This window comes from Haliotis rufescens, unplaced genomic scaffold (assembly GCF_023055435.1).
Source record: "Haliotis rufescens isolate VD_foot unplaced genomic scaffold, xgHalRufe1.0.p SCAF_50, whole genome shotgun sequence".
Lineage (NCBI taxonomy): Eukaryota > Metazoa > Mollusca > Gastropoda > Lepetellida > Haliotidae > Haliotis > Haliotis rufescens.
In genome coordinates this window covers 831,549-856,003 of record NW_025964224.1, presented here as the reverse complement: position 1 = coordinate 856,003, position 24,455 = coordinate 831,549, and the positions used below count along the sequence as shown (strand labels likewise).

The window sequence follows — 24,455 nt, the reverse complement described above, 5'->3', positions numbered from 1 at the left end:
AAACATCCTGGCAATACTGCATCAGCGTTAACTGTACAGTTGCAATTACCCATTCAATCATCATTGTTACATTTATCATTATTGCAGATTGCCATGGAACTTTGGAATTCCCTGAATGTGAATTGCTGAACTTTTATGAAAGTTCACAAAATGTCTAATTTAAGGACATCTCGTGATCCCGCTGTAGTCAGAAGAGCACTAAATGACCTTTTATACAAAAATGTACCTCAAACACCAATGGTATAAACACCACTCTTATGTAACATATGTACTATTATGGCAATCGACGTTTACCTGGTGTTTGCTTTTTGGTTTTGTAAATCCATGGTAGTACTTCTTGTTCAGTAGGTGTGCAGACCTGGCGTATGATCACCAACCCAGACTGCAGCTGTTATATATATACCTTACATTCTCGTCTTGATTAGTCAGGTTGTGTCAAGACAAGTCCTGACATGATTGTACAGTAAAGATACGAACTGTATTCTAATGGGTTGTTTTGTAATTTTACATACAAAAATACAAATTGACATCGGACAAGCATTCATTCAGATTCTCAAGATCCCCACACATGGCGACAATGGACACTGCACACAGAATCACTGGATGCACACACTGTAGTAAAGAATGTGCTACCTGTTGGTCCCCAACAAGTCCAGACTAGCAGATAAACATCCGCCCATTTTCTGCGAGGTAGTATATTTTTTGAAGAAGTAAAAAAATCTATATTACAAACAAACCTTATCCGCCTCGCAATGGTACATTGGGATGGTCCAGATAATAAATGTTCATGTTTGGAGATGAAATCGAGGGACGTTCTTAGTATAGAACTCAATTCACGTCCTCCTTCTTGTCTGTTTAGTGTGTCTGGTTTTATTGGTACTGCACACTGGTTAACACTGTTTCAGAGAAGCGTTTCCTAGTATACCTTAAATATAGTAGATGAGCGATGTGATACAAGGGAAAACGTAAATTACATATATCAATACACCGATTATTCCTATCCTGATGACAGGATTACATTCGTACAATGCATATTTCGTTCTGAATCTTCCCCTTTACTGCTAGGAACATAAAGGTTCAAGGAAATTGAAAACAATTCTCAGAGATGTACTCTTGAAGTTCCTGTTTTTCTCCTCGATTTCAAGTTCAAGAAGTTCTGTCAGAAAATAAATCAATGTTAAATGTTAGACCCAGGGAATGTGGCAGTTTGAGCCGAGCCTAGGTTATGTTGACCCAAGTATTGCAGTTACGAGCAGATCACTGCTGAGCACTGATCCAATCGTGTAATTTTCATCCCTGTTGTGAGTTTTATGATCGGGGAATAGTTCGCCAGTTTGATGTCTGCATTTCCAATTTCCAATACATATAATGTTATGTAAACAACCTGTGCCAAGTTAGAGTTAATACCGGAACGCCCCCGGGGATATATTTCTCCCACATTGCTACTCCCATCCTAGAACAAGGTTTCGGGTTACATGTCACCCTGCAAGTGTCAGCTGGGTAGATTGCGAGCACGGGTTGTATTTACCTTACCGTTAACGTTAACTGAGACATTTTAAGTTTGAAGTGCTAGCAGACGTTTGAACATTGTGTAAGCAATGGCACAGTTTTTATACGTGTTCTATCTTAAATAATATGTAAATGAAATTATATAAGCTTCAACAACGTGTGTGCCGTCACGAACTGCATGGGACGGTGGTAAAGTGACATAACTTTATGTATTAGTCTCATGTCAACGGGGATGGATATTCATCTCTTGGTGTTGTAATTAGTCAGATTATTAACTTTGTGTGTGTCCGTTCATAATACGATAATATATATATACCCTGCACTACACACGCGGCAGATTTCTGCAAGTGGTTAAAGTTTATCTGCGGTAACCGTATGCTGTGTTGCTCCCTGTGAATATGAAAAGTTTAGCTTAATCCACTCAAATTAATGACCTAACGTGACCTAGTTGTAGTTTACTTTTGCTTACAGTTCTTGGAAAGGGTGGAGCTGTATCTGCTGATCGCTTAACAATAGACAGACATTGTACGGTGGTCGCAAGCGAAGTACACACAACACGTTACCGTGTGTCCTATTTGAAATAGAAGAAACGAGTCTTCCTTAAAATGTCTTAGTCACAAACATGTAGTGTTCTCGCCACGTAACCGGTTGTTACAGACATTGGCAAGAAAATATTTCATCTCCGTTCTGTAGAAATATATCAGCATCTCATTATAAATGTTCTTGTTTTGTTCCATTCTGATTGTCTTTGTTGTTATTTATATCTGCTGAATGTTTTCTTTGTTAGTTATTTGAAAAGAAGATATTGCTGATTTTTAAGTGACTGACATCTCAAACATTTTGTACACATTTTACTAAAATCATTTTTTTATGAAATAAACATGACCACTTAGGTAGAGGACTATCTGCTGATCATGAATTATCATTGTCCTGATATATAACAGGGAAGACTTAAAATGAAATCGATGTGGACAGATACTTAGTATTTAACAGTAGCGCATTACTTATTCACGAAGTGATTGTGCTTTTGTAATGGCAGTGTCAATCAGTAAACATACGTTATTGACGCATTGTACTGAGAAGGATATGTATTATATAAAATCACATGGAGTTTGACGTTGTAAAGTCTCAGTGAAGGTTTCAAAAGTTTTAATAAATAAAAGTGACAAAACACTTTCCATATTCCATTGTACGATTTCGACTATATCAATACGTTTATGAATCACTACTTCTTGCCTAAACGTCTACCCCCAAATTCTTTAAAGCTGTTATGAATAATGAATCCAGCATTTCACACAGTGTATTCCTAGTAAACTTCAGATGGCATTTGCTTTCATTTTGGATAAATTTACCTTAACCTCTGAAGATAGATATGTGACGATATCTATGGTCATTTCGTTTTGTAACAAAAGCCCCATGGATCAAGGAATGAAGTTTTTCCTTAGGTTTGTCGATCATGGACAAAACTATAAAATACCTAAGATCAGACTTTCTTTGTCCTTTCAGCATTGTATCATACATTGAGAATAAATATCAACATTGTCTCGAATGTCCATTTCCACATGTACGACTTCCTACCATTGTACACCTATATCGCTACAACCTACGAGAAGCTAATAATGATGTACAGCAATAGTTTATCTCTAATTGTGTCAGCTATGTGTGTATATCTTGCTTTAAATTGAAAACGTGAACGCCAGAGAATAATCAGCCTCGAACATCTGCTGAAACTCCATCAGGCGCAAAAGACACATGGATCACTTAAAGTGGTGACATGTGTATTTTTTCGTTAACAATTATTAAACAGCTTGTGAATATCACCCCAGATGCCGTGCCAAGGCCTTTCTTCGAAGCTTGACCACTGTCGCTGCTGGGTGCATGTTTATTATTTTTACTATCAAAACTGTATTTTTGTATTTGATACTGACCTCTGGCATGATGTTATACACTGCCACTCTATTGTGTACTGCCATTGAAATTGCTGTTCAGTAATTTGTGTTGATTTGTAAACTTAGTGAATATTGCAATACATTTGCTGATTGTGTATTCCATTTTGTTGTTTGGTTGTTGGTTTCACACTAAGTTCTTTTACGTGCTTATTTCTGGGTTAAGGTACTGTTTCAATTAGGGAATCGACCACTCACCAAATGATAATAACCTCACATTTGAAAAATACAATTGTACAAGTTATCAACGTTTCAACTGTATCATGGTGGACGTCACCTAGGAACAATCTCTGAACCTGACATCCTCCTTTTCACCCTTCACAGCACATTCACAGCAGACTAGTGAGATTACATTACGTGAAAGTAAGATTACTTTCAAGTGAGATCAAACTGCATTTACCCAAATCACAGGTGGTTAAACATTTATAAAACATAAATCACAATTCAGACAATCGGAATGAAACAAAGACTCATGTTTCATCTACTGATGCTTAAAGGGACTTGCATGTACAACAATGTGGATGTATTTCTACTGAACTGAGAGATTCCAATGTGAATTTATCCCATTTAAAATGAATAAGATGAATGTTCATGTCATGTAAACGGAAATCCTTTCTGAATCACATATTCAAGACCAACATGTTGTTTACGACCGCAGGACATGTTTACCTATTGTTGAAGCGATCAGCAGATGTAGCTCAACCCCTTCCAAGAACTGTACAAGTAAACAGAAACTAGGTCACGTAAGGACATGTTTATCAACCTATGAGGCGATCAGCAGAAAGAGCTCTACCCTTTCCAAGAACTGTAAACAAAGGCAACAAAAGCTAGGTCACGCTAGGTCATATATCAAGGGAAGCTTGTCAACTTGCACGAATCTGCCACTCGGTGGGTGCAGGGTATATGCACCACGCCAGTTGACTTGTCATATATCATTGACGAACGGACGAGCACTCGAGCGAACACTCACAGGGTTAATAATCTGATTAAATACTACACCTCGAGATGACTACTCCTGTTGACATGGGGGCGATCGGGTAGCCAAGTGGTTAAAGCTTGCTTGTCACGCCGAAGACCCGGTTTAAATTCCCCAATGTGTGAAGCCCATTTCTTGTGTTCCCCGCCGTGATATTGCTTAAATATTGCTAAAAGCGGCGTAAAACCATACTCACTCACTCACTCCTGTTGACATGACATTAATACATAAAGTTACTTCCTAACACGAGCATGCTACATTCAAAGGAGGCTGGACATGTAGATCTGGATGGTGCTCTTGGTTTTGCTCACTGGACGTTTGGGTTACTAGTATCTTTGGTCAAAGTTATCCCGAGTGAGTGAGTTGGGATCAAACCTGCTTTTAACAGTATTTCAGTTGCAGCACAGCATGCCAGCTTTGTGTGGGTTGAAAGCCCGAAATAAACACGTGTCAGACGTTTACAACTTTGATAAAACCCACGAGCACGAATATTTGGCTGACAATACATAGATCATCATCACCTTGGATTCGAACCTACGTTCACAGGATCCTGACACGCCTAAGGGCCGCAAACCACTGCATGGAATAGTCACCTCAATCATATATAGGCTTGGAATAACATTTAGTCAGTATAATATTAGCCATCGCAAATTTAAGAGAGGTTAGCATAATATCGTCTTTTGAACTCATAATTTGCAAGATTTGTTGAAGAGAATTAACAAGAGTTACCTTGAAGAATATATATAATTTGTATTGAACTCTTATTGTCATTTTTGCGAGAGATGGAAAAAATACTTACTCGTGCTTTTCCCATTCACATTAAATATATTTACCAGACCCGATGAGACATGTGCACGTGCATCATTCAGGATAATCTCACGTGTTCTATCTTTTTGAATGATTTTCCGAATTTTCTATCATATTTTTCTGAAAATATAATATATACAGATTTTTCTCATTACAAACACATATGCTAAGCATATCGCTTAATAAAATATTTTTTGGACCAAAAAACAAACATTAACTCAAAATATGAAAATGTTTTAGTTTATCGCTTGCTGAAGTAAATCTCGTAATATGACCTACTTCAGCGGAACCTTGAAATATCACTCCCCGGAGTCTGCATATTGTGCATACTGTTGGCTACAATCATTTAGAACGTTAAGGACAATACCACACTGGCTGTAATATCCCAGTCTGTGGCATCAGAAATAACATCCACTCACTCAAAGACATTCACAGTAATAGACCACAAGTCTTACAGAAAGTGGGAAGACTTTTATTGGAGAATATTAGTGACAACGTACAAGAGAGGGAACATTGAGTCATATATTGTGAAGCAACTAGCATGGGTGCCACCAGGATACGCTCACAGTGGATTCTTCTTTCAGCAAAGACTTCTTACGAATATATAACTGTTTTCGTTGCATTTATTGACAACAAATATAGAGGATATCCATGTGTTCAGTGAAATACCATGTTTCTCTCATCGAGTGACATGATATTTCACTCGACACATGGAATATCCTATTTATTATATATTGTTTGTGTAGCTGTCTACCAGAAAATTAAATTATTTCATTTCAAATGTAAAACCTTGAAACGTAAGGTCTCCCTACCTCACACACAGGGGCGGTTCACTGCCCCTTGTATTTGCGACTTACAAAGTGTTTCTCAAATCTTAACAGGAGACTGCTGTTGGAAGCGAAAGAATAGACGCTGGCCAAGTTACAAAAGTGGTGCATTGCGAAACGAACGATTGACGAGTTAAATGAGAAATTTACAGTTTATAAGGAAACATTTTCGAGAGGATAACAATCGGCAAGAAATGATATTAATTCCATAAACGACCATCTGACATTGCCTTGTCAATGTGGACCTAACGTAAAAAGAACGTCTACAGTTTATGTACGTGCTAGTCACTTACGACAAAGGGAGATAATTTAAGGGGAGGTAACACTTGTATGACAACATTTCCGTCAAAGTGTTCCGTAGAAGTTAAATTATCGGCTAAATGGAACAATACAGATACTCAAAGGTAATTATAATCAAATACGTTGCAAAATAGAATATTGAAAGAAATACGATAATTATCTTTATACCTAAATACTGCAATAAAGGAGCCTTGTATTTTCAGTTTTGAAATGCAGATGACGGGAAACAATCTGCAAACGAATACAAAGATTTCCTGGAGCCTTTCGTCCGGTCTTTGGTGGCGTCTTCAATGGACTGGAAATCCACCATAACCTGCTTTTTCTTCCCATTATATTCTCTGCAACAAGGACAGTTATTGTAAGTGAAACTGATTTAATGTGTGTTTAATCCAAACACACTTACTTCAAGTGTTAGTAGTATTTCCTTATGGAAATGTGACAATATGGACTTGAAATCCAAATATGTAAACAAGACCATGTAATCCTTTTATACTTTTTATTTAACATAACCTGACATTCCGTTAAATATGTGCTTCGAATGTTTCATGGATATATGGAATACATGTACTGGTGACTTACAAATATCTGCCATGGATAGAATTCGAGAGTGACATTTTCAGTCACGCGGCAGAGGTAGGGGATTTATCTCATTGATAAGTATACACTAGAATTCGTCACAGTCTAATCAATTTTTATACAACCTATTGAATAAAAACTGACTACAATTCTAGAAACAGTATTCAGAGCTTATAGGTGTAAGTGAGGAATTCTGGTTGAAATCGTAACAAACCTTATTTCGACACGAGCCGCCTCAAACAGGATCTTCGCGGCTTTTACTTCCTCCTTGTCATGTTTCTTGTCCGAGTAGTAGACCACTGTCTTGATGCCAGACTGGATGATGATCTTGGCGCACTCGTTACATGGATACAAGCACACGTACATAGTGCAGTCTTCCAAGTCTGCTGTGAACTTGTTTATCACAGCATTCATCTCTGCATGGCAGACTGCAAGAAAATTAAGGGACATACACCAAGGGTATACACTGATGAGTGCAAATAAACTTCAGGCAAACCTGATTAATTAAACACAAAAAATACATCCACCCCTACCCGCCCAAATATGCAAATGTACTTCAGCCTTAAGTGATTTATTAACTGTTTGTTCTCTGGCGCTGAGTTTTTCTGAAAGCTCCATGTATTTTAACATTTCAAGAAAAGGAGACGAATTTCGAAGCCAGATTTCAGTATGAGTGTGTGTGTGTGTCTGTCTGTGTGTGTGTGTCTGCCTGTGTGTGTGTCTGCCTGTGCCTGTTTCTGTGTGTGTGTCTGTTTCTGTGTCTGTTTCTGTGTGTGTGTCTGCCTGTGTCTGTTTCTGTGTGTGTGTGTGTGTTTGTGTGTCTGTTTCTGTGTGTCTGTGTGTGTGTATGTGCTTGTGCGTGTGCGTGTGCGTGTGTGTGTGTGTGTGTGTGTGTGTGTGTGTATGTAATTCTTTAATGTTGACATGTTGCAATTTTCATTATTATAACTTACCGTAATAACGTTTAGTTCCCAGTTGGCTGGCATCGTCTTTTTTACCCAAGGGGAGCAATCTATCGCTACAACTGTTAGGCATCCCGTTGTTACCTGTTCCGACGATCCTTTTCTTAGGATTGACAATACACGCTCCGACCTACTCGCCCACAATTTATACATTAGCTGTGTTAAAGAGAGAATCTCACCCGAGTGTCTTTTGATATCAAATATATCAACACGAGTTGATAAAAGATGAAAAAAAGTTTATCCACTTTTATCAACGAGTGTTGATATATTTGATATCGAAAGACACGAGGGTGAGATTTTATTTATCATCCAACATCATTCTTCCAACTTTTTACAGTTTGTAGACAGTAACAAACGGCGTCATAAAAAGTCTTGCTAACAGCTTCAGTAGCAGAGCCATTAATGATGTCTTTTTATTGTGACGTCATGGTAACCCGTAACGTCACAATGGCCTGCAAAGCATTGTGATGCAATTTCTTTGCAGTGATATCTTCAATGTAGATATCGCTTGACCTCACCCAAACGATATCTCCTGAGGGGGCCAGTTTTGTATGATAGGTATGTTATTACACAACAGTGTCCTTTTAACTGTTAGGGGTACTGCAGGGTAGGGTACATGTCACAGGATGGACTCGTTACAGTGGCCAGACTGTGTGTAATTGCTACCCCGACGGCGAGGGTAATTGATAATACTGTTTATTTCTGTTGACATTATGCTTAAAGTTCTGTCGTATTACTGCAGTGCAAACAACTTCTTTAAGACCCATCGCTTCTTTTCCCTAAAGGCACGTGATATACATGGTTCCCAATTTTACCTGCGTGACGGGGTCTTTGCTTCTCATTCCAGACAGAAATGCAATGGCCATGAAGTACTCCTCCCAGTCCAGTTGGCTCTCTCTCTTGCCACTTTCACCAAACTGTCTGTTGTATGTAAAACAACAAAAACCTAACAAAGTATCTTCTTTTACTGGCATTTCATCTACGCACTGCACTTGTGAACAGTTGTATTACAGAATGGACTAGAGGATTACCAATAGGTAGTGCTTTGAGTAAACAATGTAATGGTACTACAATATTCCCAAGAGGTTCGTTTGTTCGTGAATTGGCGTTTACACGAGGCCTGCCTGTATTGTGTATTGTGTCTGCAATATGCTTGTGAGAGATTCTAATTTGACTGTATTCATTTAAAATTATGATATGTGTGTGTATGTGTGTGTGTTCGTGTGTGTGTGTGTGTGTGTGTGTGTGTGTGTGTGTGTGTGTGTGTGTGTGTGTGTGTGTGTGTGTGTGTGTGTGTGTGTGTGTGTGTGTGTGTGTGTGTGTGTGTGTGTGTGTGTGTGTGTGTTCGTGTGTGTGTGGCATTCCTCTCTCCTGACAGACGCTATTTCAGACCCTCCCCCTTTCAGCGTTCTAATATTTTGCATGAGAAAATGTTTTATCTAATACAAACCTTCCCGATGAATACAGTGCATATGCACTATCGCGTTGTAATGATTATAACAACCGTAAGTAAATCATTCATTGAAATTCTGAAATGTCAATTTTCTCCTATTTTAAATAAAGCTTTTTTCTGCAATTTATAACGTTGGCAAAACTAATTGATTTTCATATTCGGTTTATTAATTAGTAGTATTTTCACTTTCTATATCAGTTTTCAACGTTTCGACTTCATTTCCCAGAAAATAACGAGTAAGTACGCTCCCCATGCTGGCTTCCTTTTACTGTTATGTTTGTGATTTATTTGCATAGACAAGATAGTTGTATTTTGCTATAGTTTTTTTTGTGAACTGCAATGCGCCGTGAGACTGCTATCCTCGCGCATCCCGTGACATGTGACTATTTTGTTTGGTGCATATGTTAGCAGAATTGAATGTTGTCATCCAAATGTATTTGCGTTTTCATATTGTATTTAACGGTGTGTAACACAGTACATAAAATGATTTTAAAAGACCATTACCAGTAATAATCTGTAGCTTAGCTTAGGTGTTTCATGCAACACACGAGTTAGCTCCCTTTGCCCTTTGTTTACAATGGTTTGGCTAGTAATCGCCCTCGTGCACTATCAGTTGTTTATGTCATCGTCTCATCTAAATTTATGTACTTACAAATTGAAAGGCAACAATGCAGTTTACCGGGCGCAGCCCGAGCTCTACCATCCGCTCATTATCAATTACCGCGCTATAGGGCCACCGCTGTCTCGTTATACCATTACCGTGCCTCACGCTCTGGTGACTCTCGCTTCACGATCCAACGCCCGTTCTCGGTCTTAGGGAAACTTACACATCTTTACGATCAAACACCCGTTCTAGGGGCAACAATGCAGTTTACCGGGCGCAGCCCGGCCTCTACCATCCGCTCAATTACCGCGCTGTAGCGCGGCCGGTGTCTCGCTATACCGTGACCGTGGCTCACGCTCCAATGACTCCAACACCCCTTGGCGGTCAAACACCCCTTGGGGGTCCTTAGGGTTAGGGTTGGGTTAGGGTTAGGGTTAGCCACCATTAATTAGCCTAGCCGATGACCTGGCGAAACGCGTTCGAACCCCCACAGCGCTAATTGGATCTGAAAAAGTGCGCCCGGTAAAGTGCACTACTCCCCCCAGTCGGTTACGCTATTGGGACCGAGACTACAACTCTAACATTTAGGTACATTATGTGTATAAAATACATTACTATGTATTTCTGATAGTTACATACTTATTCTAAAATACAAAAAACGACCGTAGTTCGCTCAAAATTTTTTAGGCGAGCCGGGTCAAAATCGTTTTAGGCGAGTCGGATTTTAGGCGAGTTGGGTGTATCCCGTTTTGGATGATGATGTCGAGGTGTTGCAAAAGCAGTCAATTAGTTTTCCTTTTTGTATTTTAACCTAGTCCGTAATCATAAATGTTTCACTTCTAGACTGATAATAATACATGTATAACAATCTAGACTGCAGTGTCGTGTTGCATTAGTGATCATTGTTGGAGACAAAACCATAACAGTAGTTTTGTTTTCCTGCATAGGAGTCACCATGGAGATGTGTTGCTCCATCTGAAGTGTCTCAGCTGTTTGTAGACTCCTTGGGGGTGAGTGCTGATCAGCAGCTACATTAATAATATTTCAACTTTTAATTACCAATCTAGTCACTGTCCATTTTTTATTATCAGTATTAAGTTGTTTTCAACTATAGCATTCTATTTCATCAACCTGTAATTTCATATAACATTCCTTAGTTGTCACCATGTTGGTATGAACTATTCAGTGTAGGATATGTTGGTTTATCATGTAATTGAAATGTATTTTAATCCTGGTGAATGTAACATCTTAACAGGAGAAATATCTATGTCTGAATATTGTTGTATGAAGTTTGTTGTGAATTGAAATGTTTTTTTCACCACAATAATTTATGTACACTTTTACCATACGGCCATGTTTATAAGAAATGTTATATGTATTTGTTTTAGGTTACGCCATGGGTGGCTACAATTCTGGCTACTACGGCGAATAAAAGTGATGGAAGAGTGATATTTTAATTGGTCCTCTTTAACCCCCAACACAAACACAACTTATCCGCCTTGTAATGGTGCATTGGGATGGTCCAGTTCAATAAATGTTCATGTTTTGATATGAAATCAAGGGATGTTCTTAGTATAGAACTCAATTCACGTTGTCCTCCTTCTTGTCTGTTTAGTGTTTCTGGTTTTATTGATATGGCACACTGGTTGACAATGTTTCAATGATGTTTTACCCAGTACACCTTAAATATAGTAGATGAGCGATGTGATGCACATATAAAAGTAAAATACCCAGTTCATAGCAGTATTCATACATATATCAATACACTGATTATTCCTATCCTGATGACAGCATTACATTCATACAATGCATATTTCGTTCTGAATCTTCCCCTTTACTGCTAGGAACATAAAGGTTCAAGGAAATTGAAAACAGTTCTCAGAGATGTACTCTTGAAGTTCCTGTTTTTCCCCTTGATTTCAAGTTCAAGAAGTTTTGTCAGAAAATAAGTGAATGTGAATGTTAGACCCAGGGAATGTTTGAGTCGAGCCTAGGGGAATTCCTGGGGTGTTTCTGGCTTGGGTGTCAGAAATGTCACAAGACCGAATGTGGAGAACCTCATCCCGTCCTTGGTACGTTGATGGGATCACGTTATACCGACATCCTCTACCGCCTGAGTCTCTTGAACCAACAACCTGAGGTGAAACGGGTCGTCACCATGTGGGAATGCGAGTTTAAAAAGGGCAACAGGAGGACTAACTGCGTGCTTTCTTGCAGGGACGCCACTGTATCCACTTACCTGGTCCGCTTAACCCTCGCGACGCCTTCTATGGAGGACGAACCAATGCCACTCGATTATGCTACGAAGCCCAAGAAGGTAAAACCATCAAGTTTATCGATATCTGTTCACTTTATCCTTACATTTGTAAGACCGGAGCGTTTCCCACAGGACACCCAACCCTTCTTCATCAACCCCCTGTGGACACGTTGTTTGAGCTGAAAGGACTTATCCAATGTCGTGTCCTACCCCCGAAACGACTCTAGAATCCGCTACTGCCCTACAGATCGAGTGGAAAACTGCTCTGTCCTTTGTGCCGTACGTGTGCCGATACCCGGTCAGACTCAGCCTGTGAGCACACGGATGAAGAGAGGTTTTGGGTGGGCACGTACGCCACTGTAGAACTCCATGAAGCCGTGATGAAGTATCGACACCTTTGCAAAGCATGACCCCGACACCCAGCAACCGGGGTTGTGCTTTCTTTCTCATGCTACAAGCTTGACCCTATGTAAAAGAAACACAATGGGTGTGCCACTTGGGTGGCGTGTGGGACAGCAACCAACCAATCAGGAAGCAGGGATTCAGTGCCTTAAACATGTTAAAACCAACAGATGCTCTCTGGTCATCTCTTTTCACTGACCTGTCCAAGCAACAACATCGTCCCTCTGATTGATGTTCCTCACGTTGTGATGGCTGTTGGCGTTTTATCTGGAAGAAACGCGTGTTTTGAGAGAGAACCATCAAGTGTTGACACATCCGTGAAGGTTTGGAAAGAAACAATGGACAGAAAAGTGAATTGACAACATCATGTCCAAACTTATGAATGCCAAGACATGAAGCGACATGGGGGGGGGGGGGGCACGGGTGGCCCAGTCGTCTAAGGCGCCGCAATTCGCTGTGCAGAGTTGCGTCCCTTGGACACGCCAGAAACCTATGATTGTGGGTTCGAATCCCGGTTCGCCCCAATTATGTTTCTAGGTTTGTCAGCACCATACCCGTGCTCGTGGGTTTCACCAAAGTGGTTAACGTCTGAGACCTGCATCACTTCGGGCTTTCCTCCAAAATTAAGCTGACACGCCGCGATATAACTGGAATACTGTTAAAAGCGGTGTTAAATCCAACTCACTCACTCACTGAAGCGACATGGGTGGTAAAGGGAGTGGTGAAGGGAATGATGAAATGACCGCTGAACTGTGGGGTGAAGTGTACGATGTGATGTGCGAAGATAAAGGCCGACGATGTGTACGCCAAGTTACGTACAAAGGCCGACGAAGTGATGTGCGACATGATACGACCGAAGATAAGGAAACTGACTGAACCCAAGAAAGTAGCACCGAAGAAGAAGATAAAGAAGACCCAATAGAAAAAAACCCCATCAAACCAGCGGCAGCAGTATCAACAACTGTAGCAGCAGCAACCACAGCAACAGCAACCACAACAGCAGCAGCAGACACCGAAATGAAAGAGACATCCTTTTTGAAACCTGCAGCACCTGCAAAAAGGCGACCACGGAAGAAATTGTCTCGGAAGATCTCTCATCAAGAACATCTGTAAGTACCATGCTATTCTTAGGGATGTGTATGTCATTATGATGATGATGATGAGTATCACGAATGCATGACTATGATCGTGGGTATACTTAAGGGTTCTTTTCTTGTTGGATTGACAGGACACCCATCCTTCCTTCCCCCGATGTCAGTTCAGTGCAGACCCTATTGGAACAGTGGTGTGAACAAACCCCTCGGGAGCCAACCTATTCGCCCAATGCGTCTGTGGCGGTGATGATCATGAAGCGCTCAAGCTGACAGCCCTCCCTTCCATGGATCTGGACACACCCACCCTGCTCGATGCTTCTTGGTCACCAGCATCACCAGAGGATGTCATCTCTTCAGGTATGGCCATGGTTTGGCATGACGACAACGTTGACGACGATCCTTATGTAGAAGCTCAACTCACTTACAAAGTGAATGTAATGCCTGTCGGCACAACAATATGCTGAGATACACAAGCTGCAACAGTTGTCAAGTGATGTGTCATCTCTGTGTCAGGGAGGCCATAGACTGTACTTGTTTTACTGATGAGGAGTCCCAAACATGTTTGGAACCTATTTGGGTCAATATGATGGACCACATCTCTTGGTGATCCCATCTTCACTCGAAGAGTTTGAAGATGAAAGATGAAAGGTTTTTGCGTTGTTGAAGGGACATGCAAAGCACTCCCTCCTCAGTTGTCTTTTCGTATTTCCTATGTATCTGGTTGTTGTTGTTGTTTATTATTAAACAGTGATTGATTGAACTGACTCTTTGTGTCTTGATTGATCCAATAGGGTGCCGAACCGAATGTGGAGGCTGAGTTGAGATGTCATCTACGTTGTCTGTCTGTCTGTCATGTCTGTGCACATGCTCGTTGTTAAAGTTAAGAAAAAATAAAGAAAAAAATAGATAAAAGAGAAAAGCCATGCTTGAAAGATGAGTTGCCTTGTAAGACGTCAAGGAGTCCACATGGTGTTCAGACTGTGGTAAGACATTTTCTAAGATGCCTTACCTAGCATCGGCGACGCATGGAGTCCACCGGACGTTATCTGGAGGATGTAGAAGGCGACGCAGACGGCGCTCCATTTCATCCCACACATGCTCTTTTGGGGAGAGATCTGGAGAATTTGCAGGCCATGGTAGTAACATGACATTGTTATGGTGAAGGAAATCCATTGCGACCCTAGCCGTGTGAGGACGAGCGTTGTCCTGTTGAAATGTCAATCCCGGGCCACGACGTTGCAGGAAAGGAATGACCACAGGCCTCAGAATCTGATCTCTGTAGCCAACACTGGTGAGATTGCCCTGAGCAACCACCGAAGGGGTTCGGTTCCGTGCTGTTATCCCACCCCAAATCATCACAGAGCCACCTCCAAAACGATTCCTCTCCACAATACAGTTGCGTGCATAACGTTCTCCCAAACGCCGGTTGACACGTTGGCGCCCGTCACTGTGGGAAATGTTGACAACATTTCTCCACCATCTTCGAGGTTGGCGAACATGATTTCGACACCATCTTAGACGGTTGACTCGATGACGGTGTGTCAGGATGGGACGTATGGCAGGGCGTCGTGGTCGAATCCCGTACTGAGGTAAACGATTCCTGACAGTGTTGGGATGGATACGGCGCAGTCCAGGAATTGTCTGGGACGTCGTTACTGCCGTTTGGAACCTGTGTCGGAGATGTGTAACTCGAATCGATCTGTCCTGTCTTGGCATTGTTACTCGGTGACGTCCTGAACGTGGGTGGTCGGCAACGTCATTTGTGTTCTGATAACGCCTCACCAATGCCGATATCGTGTTACGATGGCATTGGAAATGTGTTGCCACCTGTTGTTGCCTCATTCCCGCTCGGATCATTCCAATGGCTTCATGACGCTGTGCAGCTGTCAATCTTGGCATGATTTGCTTGTGATATGCTTGTGTCTGCGCCTGAGAAGTTTTGAATTTTTGAATGACAACAGATCATGCTATCCAAAGTGACAGCGAATTTTGAGTTGCACATGCTGTGTACAGCTGCACAGGATGCACGTGCAGTAACACATTGGGCCCCCATCAATGACGTCATATCGCATGGCACGCGCATGAGCGTTTGTACGTCTCCAAAAATTGCTGTGTTCAAACCTATATTTCATATATGGACGGTGTGCCCTTATATCTTTATTTTCTCCGTGCACAGTTTCTTTATGTGGCTAGTATAGTTCCAACTAAAATCTGTTTCTTATACAGTGGCGAAGCAACATATACGCAAAACAACAGTTGTTTTTAATTGCCTCTCTCGGCAATCCATCGGTCTGTCCGCTAGAGTAACTGCCCTTGGTCAAAGGGAAGCTACTCTAACCCTAGTCTATGAGACGTCACGGCCACGGTCAGACGTCGTTGACAGTCGGTCTGTCCTGTCATTACGTTAAGAAGTGCAATCGGATGTACACACAGCGACAAAACGATACAAGGTAACAATTGAAACATATTTCGGCCAAATCCAACTATTTTAATTTGTGGAGAAGGTTTCAAGCCGCAGAGGTCTACAAGCACAGATATGGCTACTGATCCCGCTTGGCTAGGCCTCGTGCCCTCGCAAAATTGTTTCGAAATTTACATCTCCAAAGTTGCCAAAACTTATAAAAATGCCTTAGCTACGTCACAGTTAAACACTGATTTTCAGTATATTAGATAATGATAATTTTGATAATGATAGCAATTATCCCTGTAGATTATCCAGATTCCCGATGGTTAATTCTGTCTCGATCGCTGAATGACGAGGGTGACGCCATGTTTGTTTATAAACAGTGAAAGTAGTCCTACTTGACCTTTGATATTTGCATCTCTATCCGCATATGACCCAACGGATATCTTTTTTTATCCGTTGGCTTTATCCTGCCGAGAAACCTACCCATTATATGATAAATTTGGTTACAAATACAAAAAGATAACTTGAGAAAATAGGGCCGTGTTGTGTGAACGGTCTGACATTGTTCGTCTCCGAAATCATTACCTTCGTACCATCAAGCAGAAACGTGAAGAAGGATATGAGCCCGTCTTCTTAGATGAGACATGGGTAAATGCGTCACACACAGCCAGCAGTCAGTGGGTACCCAGTGGTGACTGTAATGAGTCTGGTAGAAAGTTACCAATGGGAAATGGCGAAAGACTCATAGTTTTCCATGCTGGTTCTGCTAATCAGGGTTTTCTCCGAGACTGTGACCTCGTCTTTAGAGCCAAGTCCAAAGACAACAGGGACTACCACACAGAAATGAACGGCAATGTATTTCTGGAGTGGGTGAAAGATAAATTAGTCCCTGCTTTGCCTACCATGTCACTCATTGTCATGGACAATGCACCGTATCATAGTGTGCAGGATCCAGAAAGCAAGACTCCAACCTAACCGTAAAGGAGACATGGTTACTTGCATGCAACGGAGGAACATTACCTTTCCTTCTCGAGCGACGAAACCACAGCTCCATGAAATCATCAAAACTATGAAACCTGACCCCGTGTATAAAGTTGACAGTTACATCAAGGGTCAGGGTCACGCTGTCTTACGACTGCCACCTTCTCACTGCAACCTGAATCCAATCGAGTTGGTATGGGGCATCGTCAAAGGTGACGTTGGACGATCGAACACAACGTTCAAATTACGAGACGTTGAACAACTCGTGAAGGTCGGGTAACAGTAGAAACATGAAGGCGTTGTGTGGCCACAGTCGTTAACGAGATAGGGCCACGTTATTGGTCACGAGATCGACTACGGCCAGCAACAGTCCAACCTATAATAGTGGCAGTCGGTTCAGGCACCAGCAGTTCCGACGACGAGATCTATGGCATGAGCGAGTCAGATTGCAACTGAAATTATCATGAGACGGCCCCTCTAACGCTCTGTCATTTCCCCTACCACAGAACGTGCAGTGCATGCGTGCTTGCGCTGTGCCTTCCACGGTTTGTCCCCCCTACGTGTCATGTACACATTTCTACACAAAATAACATGATAGTTTCTTAAAGAACTTCATCCGCCATGGGTCTTAAAATAAACAAAATTCAGATTTTGTTGGGTACAGGGTATTTATGGTCAAGTACCGTATTGATGTTTTATACACTTTTCTGGATTTCGAGTTATTTTGCAATTCATCGTTCTCATTTGGAGTCAAACGGACTGTAGGTTCTGTGAGGGTAGGGTTCATTTCCGGAGCATAACTCATAAACGGTTCAATATGTTTTCATGAAACTTTGCAGGTTTGTCAGGTACATGCTGAACTGGTGCCTTTTGCTATTTAGAAATTTTAGAAATATTTATTTTTTTATGTTTCCATGGCAGCAAGAAAGACTTAGGTTCCAAACTCTTCTCTTTTTTTTACAATTTCCATGACAAGTTCCACCTCGGTTTTAAAAAAGTTAGGGTTTATTCAGATTTAATTATGTCATACATTCTGCAACAGGGGCGACTAACGGGATCGGGTGGTCAGGCCCGCTGATTTGGTTGATACATGTCATTGTTTCCCAATTGCGTCGATTGATGCTCATGATGTCGGTCACTGGATTGTCTGCTCCAGACTCGATTATGTTTCAGACCGCCGTCAAATGGTTGGAATATTGCTAAGTGCGATTAACAACAAACAAACAACATGATCAGGACACATCACAGGAAACTGAATGCAAACAAAATGGAAGTAATATATTCTAATTATTGTAACGTTGCAGTGGTACTAGTACAGGAAAATACTTTACTAAGTAATGTCAGAAATAGAAAAAAATGTGTTTGTTATACTACTTCATCAACCTTATAATTAACAGCGTAAACAGTTTAAATATTAACTCAAAAGTATTTGACATAATTTAGCATTTAAGTTTAAAATAATATTCTAAACTGCCAGGCAAAATAAAAGTTTAACCAAACGATTACAAATGTTATACATCTTGTTCAATACCGTTAATACAGACCCGACCCTATGTTACAGTTTAACTTACGGTTTGGATTTCCAACCGAAAAGCACTGACAGAACGACACAGTTTGGACTGAAGAAGTGTTCCTAACAGTCGGGTCAGGCGGGTACATGGGTACACAAAGCTGACGGTGTTTATTTTCTTAGAAATTTGAAGGTCGCTTCAAATGAGTGGCAGGTGTGACAAACGCCCGGCTCTGGTTCCCAAGATGCATATCTGTGTCCCCTGTGTGGAGTTCGTGGAATAGGCCCCAGTCCACACTCTTTGTCATATGAGCCGCCTAGTGCGGATTGGCTGGTGACTATGTGTGTCCCGGTTCATTGTGTGTCATCGTGCCGCTACTGGTTGACTGTATGTCATCGTGCTGCTACTGGTTGACTGTGTGTCATCGTGCCCCAACTGGTTGACTGTGTGTCATCGTGCTGCTACTGATTGACTGTATGTCATCGTGCCGCTACTGGTTGATTGTGTGTCATCGTGATGCTACTGGTTGACTGTGTGTCATCGTGCCGCTACTGGTTGACTGTGTGTCATCGTGCTGCTACTGGTTGACTGTGTGTCATCGTGCCCCAACTAGTTGACTGTGTGTCATCGTGCCGCTACTGATTGACTGTATGTCATCGTGCCGCTACTGGTTGACTGTGTGTCATCGTGGCGCTACTGGTTCACTGTGTGTCATCGTGCCGCTACGGGTTGACTGTGTGTCATCATACCGCTACTGGTTGACTGTGTGTCATCGTAGGTGGCCAGCCAGCCAACCCACTAACCAACCAGCTAACCAACCTTCCTTCTCCGGGCACAACGTTCAAACCTGTCCATTGTCTGGACTCAAATCAGCTAAATCTATTGATATTATAATGAACAACCTCAAGTATACCAGTGCATAAAACACAACCACTTTTTACCTTTTTGCACAGGTGGGTATATTTACCCTTGGGGCAAAGAGTTTGCACGTAAACAGACGTACATCAGGTACATTCAGCCAGAGGTAGGCCATGTGTTCATGAACAGACAGACAGTTTTCAAGACCGCCGGATTCATTTTGTTTATTTGGATGGACCCATCTTTTAGCCACCGCATATGCCTCTGTTAATGCCGTTTCGGTGTTAAATTCTAACTCAAATACCCTATCAACATGCTAGTACACCAGAACAAGAAAGCCTATTTTATTCTGTTTATTTATTTTTCAAGCATAAAATACCAAGGGCAAGAGAGTGTATACAATGCAAGCATATTACACAAAAGAAGTGTAACAATTACATGTTAAGTCAACTATGGAAGGACAACGATTACATAGATAGCAAAAGGCATGTTATGTAAATGAAAAGGCAACATCTCTATCACATGTCTACCCGAAAGAAGACATATATGTTTCACATTTGCATCTATGCAGGAAGATTCAGGGTGAAAAGAACTATCCACAAAACTGTTTGAAAACAGAAAGACTTCCATTTTCAACTTTCCCTTTGTGCGGAACAGTATCACAGCATCTGATAGTGATTTATAAACACGTGTATAAGCCATGGTCGGAACCGTACAATGGACCCTCTTTACTCTACTTTAAGCAGATATGTGTAATTATTACAAATAAATCAAATTAAATTATCCCAAATAAAGTTAAACGACACAATTTAAACCAATCAAAATGGCGAGTGTCTTTTTATAATTATTATGAAGTTCCATATTATCTTTTGTGTCATGCTTAACTGATTTATAGTGGAGGGTTTGGACCAACATCATCACGCTCGAGAGTTATAGGACCGCTGATTTTCGCTAAGATGTAAAAGCATATAAGTAAAACAACCTCCACCCAAACACTACCATGAATAAATTGAAAACACACCAAATCTCCCGGAAACATAAAAGGGGCGTTATCAAAAGAGATCACCTAAAGTGGGCCTCTTTGGTTTAAAAGTATATTAGGAGGATTACCACCTTCTCGGGGAGGATGGATGCTGGAAATCAGTAAAATCTGTGCACGATGAAGCAAGAGGTGTTATGTTTGTGTTTGGTTACAAAACGAATACGTCATCTTTTACAAACTTGAAGAATTTGAGCAGTGAGTGGCCAATGAATCTAAGACTGAGACAGCAGTTCACATACAAATTCATTCCAAAATACTTTGCTTATCATGAATCTCGGACTACAAATTAATCGTTAAACTATGTATTGTTGATTTGGAAATCAGTGTTATGTAAACATGTTCCCCTCATTAACCAGATGAAAGAAACACTTTTTGATGAGATTTGAGTTCAGGTAACCATTCCATCTCTGACAACCAGTGGGACCTGGAGGCAACTGTTCCTTGATTGGTTCCATCTTTCCACGAACATCAGTGGAGCCTGGAGGACAATGAAGCTTGATTAGGTCCATCTTTCCACGAACATCAGTATTACATACAGCAAACTGTACCTTGATTGGGTCCATCTTTCCACCATCATCAGTGGGACCTGGATCAAACTGTATCTTGATTGGGTCCATCTTTCCTCGATATGGTCTGAAATATATATGTATACATTCTAGATGCACATTGCAGCTGTCAATGATGAAATTGTTATTACGGTATTCAAATATTCGTATGCAATGATTTTTTGTCATGATAGCGTTTCATCAGGACAGTTAGGCTGCTTGACTCAAACTCAACTCAAGTACAAGCAGAAAGTAAATATGTTCTACAACAATCACTGACCTGTATTTGACACCAGCCATGCGCAGAAGTATCTTTGATACTTTCACCTCGTCCTTTTCCTTTTTCTCATCCGACAAGTAGACAACCTTATGGATTCCAGACTGAATGATCATCTGGGTGCAGTGGTTACATGGGAACAGAGTCACGAAGATCTTGCAGCCTTTCAAGTTAGCAGAGAACCTGTTCAGTATGGCGTTCAGCTCAGCGTGGCAGACTGGAAATGAATACTTTCATAACAAGAAGTGGCTCAAACTGTTTTCTTCTCACAACAATTCACTTTCTCCTCAATCCTACTACTCTCTGCCCGACATGTCATGAAATCCCCACCATAGCATGCCCTGATATCGTGGCTCGTTGTTCACTCACTCACTCACTCACTCACTTACTCACTCACTCACTCTCCCACTCACTGTGTTTATGTGGACTTAATGAATAAAAAAATACTCTGTTTCCAAATATCATATTTTGTCATTGAGTACATGAAGAAAGTTAGCATTCATATGAATTTGTTATTTAGAGAATAGTGATATCAAGTGTGCTTAAATGACATTCACCTTAAATGGAGACTACTGTGATAGTAAATTTCATACCATAAGGTTTCTTATTGTCTAAACCTTCTCCCTTGCCCCACGGTAGTTCGTCATCACTGCATCGATCGGGCATTCCGTTGTAACCGGTACCGACGATCCTCTTATCTTTGTTCACAATACAAGCTCCAACCTGTAACACAAGATGTAAAACAAGATGTAACATAAGATGTAAGACAAGATGTATCACAAGATATAACACAAGATGTAACACAAGATGAAACACAAGATGTAACACAAGATGTGAGTGAGTATGGTTTAACGCCGCTTTTAGCAATATTCCAGCAAAATCACGGCGGGGGTCACAAGAAATGGGCTTCACACATTGTACCCATGTCGGGAATCGAACCTGGGTCTTCGGCGTGACGAGCGAACGCTTTAACCACTAGGCTACCCGACCGCCCAACACTAGATCTAACACAAGATGTAACACAAGATGTTACACAAGATGTAACATAGGATTGATGTAGTAGCCTGTACATGTTTAGAGTTCTGGTTCATAGAAAGTTCTGATGATGTTAGAAAGTTCTGATGATGTTAGAATTTAAAACTTACCGTCTGTAAAAGCTTTGCTCCATTATGAAAACTTAGGGCGTTCATCCTCACACGAGGCATTAAATACACACGACAGATTTTGTAAGCTTATACCTCATCGTAATAGAGCCTCTCCAAATATTGTAGCTGGAGGTGAAATGGGACGTTTTCATCAATATGGAGGTGCTCTCTCCTTACCTGTGTATTGGGGTCTTTGCTTCTCAGTGAAGAGAGCTTAGCGACGGCCATGAAGTATTCCTCCCAACCTATGTACCCTTTCCTCTTCTCATTCTTAGCATTTTCACAGCTTGAAACACAAAAGTACAAGAGAGAGATTTGTAGCAAATGTAAATGATGACATCTCGAATCTGTACGGGTCAAGCTGGAACTATAAGTGCAGGTCCAACTATCAATATGAGTGCATGTTACACTGGCACTATAAGTGCAGTTTACATTGGCACTATAAGTGCAGGTTTCACTGGCTCTGTGAGTGCAGGTTACACTGGCTCTATGGGAGCATGTTACACTATCACTATGAGTGCAGGTTACACTGGCACTATGAGTGAAAGTTCCACTGGCACTATGAGTGCATGTTACACTGGCTCTGTGAGTGCAGGTTAAACTTGCTCTGTGAGTGCAGGTTCAGGGAGCTATGACTGCAGGTTGCACTTGTACTATGAGTGCAGGTTACATTGGCTCTGTGAGTGCAGGCTACACTGGTACTATGAGTGCATGTTACTCTGGCTCTTTGAGTGCAGGTTACACTGGCACTATGAGTGCAGGTTACACTGGCACTATGAGTGCAGTTTACACCGGTACTATGAGTGAAGGTTACACTTGCACAATGAGTGAAGGTTACACTGGCTCTTTGAGTGCAGGCTACACTGGTACTATGAGTGCAGTTTACACTGGCTCTTTGAGTGCAGTTTACACTGGCACTTTGAGTGCAGATTACACTGGCAGTATGAGTGCAGTTTACACTGGCACTATGAGTGCGATTACACTGGCTCTGTGAGTACTGGTTACACTGGCACTATGAGTGCAGGTTACACTGGCACTATGAGTGCAGGTTACACTGGCTCTATGAGTGCAGGATACACTGGCTCTGTGAGTGCTGGTTACACTGACACTATGAGAGCATGTTACACTGGCTCTGTGAGTGCTGGTTACACTGGCACTATGAGTGCAGGTTACACTGACTCTGTGAGTGCTGGCTACACTGGCACTATGAGTGCAGGTTACATTGGCACTATGAGTGCAGGTTACACTGGCATTATGAGTGCAGGTTACACTGGCTCTGTGAGTGCTGGTTACACTGGCAGTATGAGAGCATGTTACACTGGTACTGTGAGTGCAGGTTACACTGGCACTATGAGTGCAGGTTACACTGGCTCTATGAGTGCAGGTTACACTGGCTCTGTGAGTGCTGGTTACACTGGCACTATGAGAGTATGTTACACTGGCTCTGTGAGTGCTAGTTACACTGGCACTATGAGAGTATGTTACACTGGCTCTGTGAGTGCTGGTTACACTGGCACTATGAGTGCAGGTAACACTGACTCTCTGAGTGCTGGTTACACTGGCACTATGAGTGCAGGTTACGCTGGCACTATGAGTGCAATTTACACTGGCTCTGTGAGTGCTGGTTACACTGGCACTATGAGTGCTGGTTACACTGGCACTATGAGTGCAGGTTACACTGGCACTATGAGTACAGGTTACACTGGCACTATGAGTGCGGTTTTCACTGGCACTATGAGTGCTGCTTACACTGGCACTATGAGTGCAGGTTACACTGGCACTATGAGTGCAGTTTACACTGCCATCATCAGTGCAGGTTACATTGGTACTATGAGTGCTGGTTACACTGGCACTATGAGTGCAGGTTACACTGGCTCTATGAGTGCAGGATACACTGGCTCTGTGAGTGCTGGTTACACTGACACTATGAGAGCATGTTACACTGGCTCTGTCAGTGCTGGTTACACTGGCACTAT

The 24,455-nt window shown here is 41.6% G+C and overlaps 1 protein-coding gene and 1 long non-coding RNA gene across 6 annotated transcripts in view; one reads left to right on the top strand and one right to left on the bottom strand.

The window, feature by feature from the left end:
• Positions 1-11,430, top strand: part of LOC124126375 — a 64,083-nt gene extending 52,653 nt beyond the window's left edge. Inside the window, exons 3-4 of the long non-coding RNA XR_007218501.1 lie at positions 10,908-10,970; positions 11,349-11,430. This is a non-coding gene — a long non-coding RNA (uncharacterized LOC124126375). The remainder of the gene's footprint in view (positions 1-10,907; positions 10,971-11,348) is intronic.
• LOC124126367 (deoxycytidylate deaminase-like) overlaps positions 1-24,455 on the bottom strand; it is a 69,675-nt gene that overhangs the window by 5,523 nt on the left and 39,697 nt on the right. For 2 of the 5 annotated variants that reach the window (XM_048384740.1, XM_048384739.1), the window contains 4 exons: positions 22,657-22,765; positions 21,928-22,057; positions 21,338-21,551; positions 19,809-21,145 (listed from right to left, as the gene is read on the bottom strand). The exons of 1 other annotated variant lie outside the window; for it this stretch is intronic. In XM_048384740.1, the coding sequence (XP_048240697.1) occupies positions 20,839-21,145; positions 21,338-21,551; positions 21,928-22,057; positions 22,657-22,707 (702 nt within the window). In that variant the 5' untranslated portion in view covers positions 22,708-22,765 and the 3' untranslated portion in view covers positions 19,809-20,838. Of the gene's footprint in view, positions 1-294; positions 555-5,963; positions 6,704-7,155; positions 7,370-7,894; positions 8,034-8,718; positions 8,825-19,808; positions 21,146-21,337; positions 21,552-21,927; positions 22,058-22,656; positions 22,766-24,455 lie in introns of those variants that run through there. 2 more of the 5 variants (XM_048384741.1, XM_048384743.1) reach the window with 2 other exon arrangements.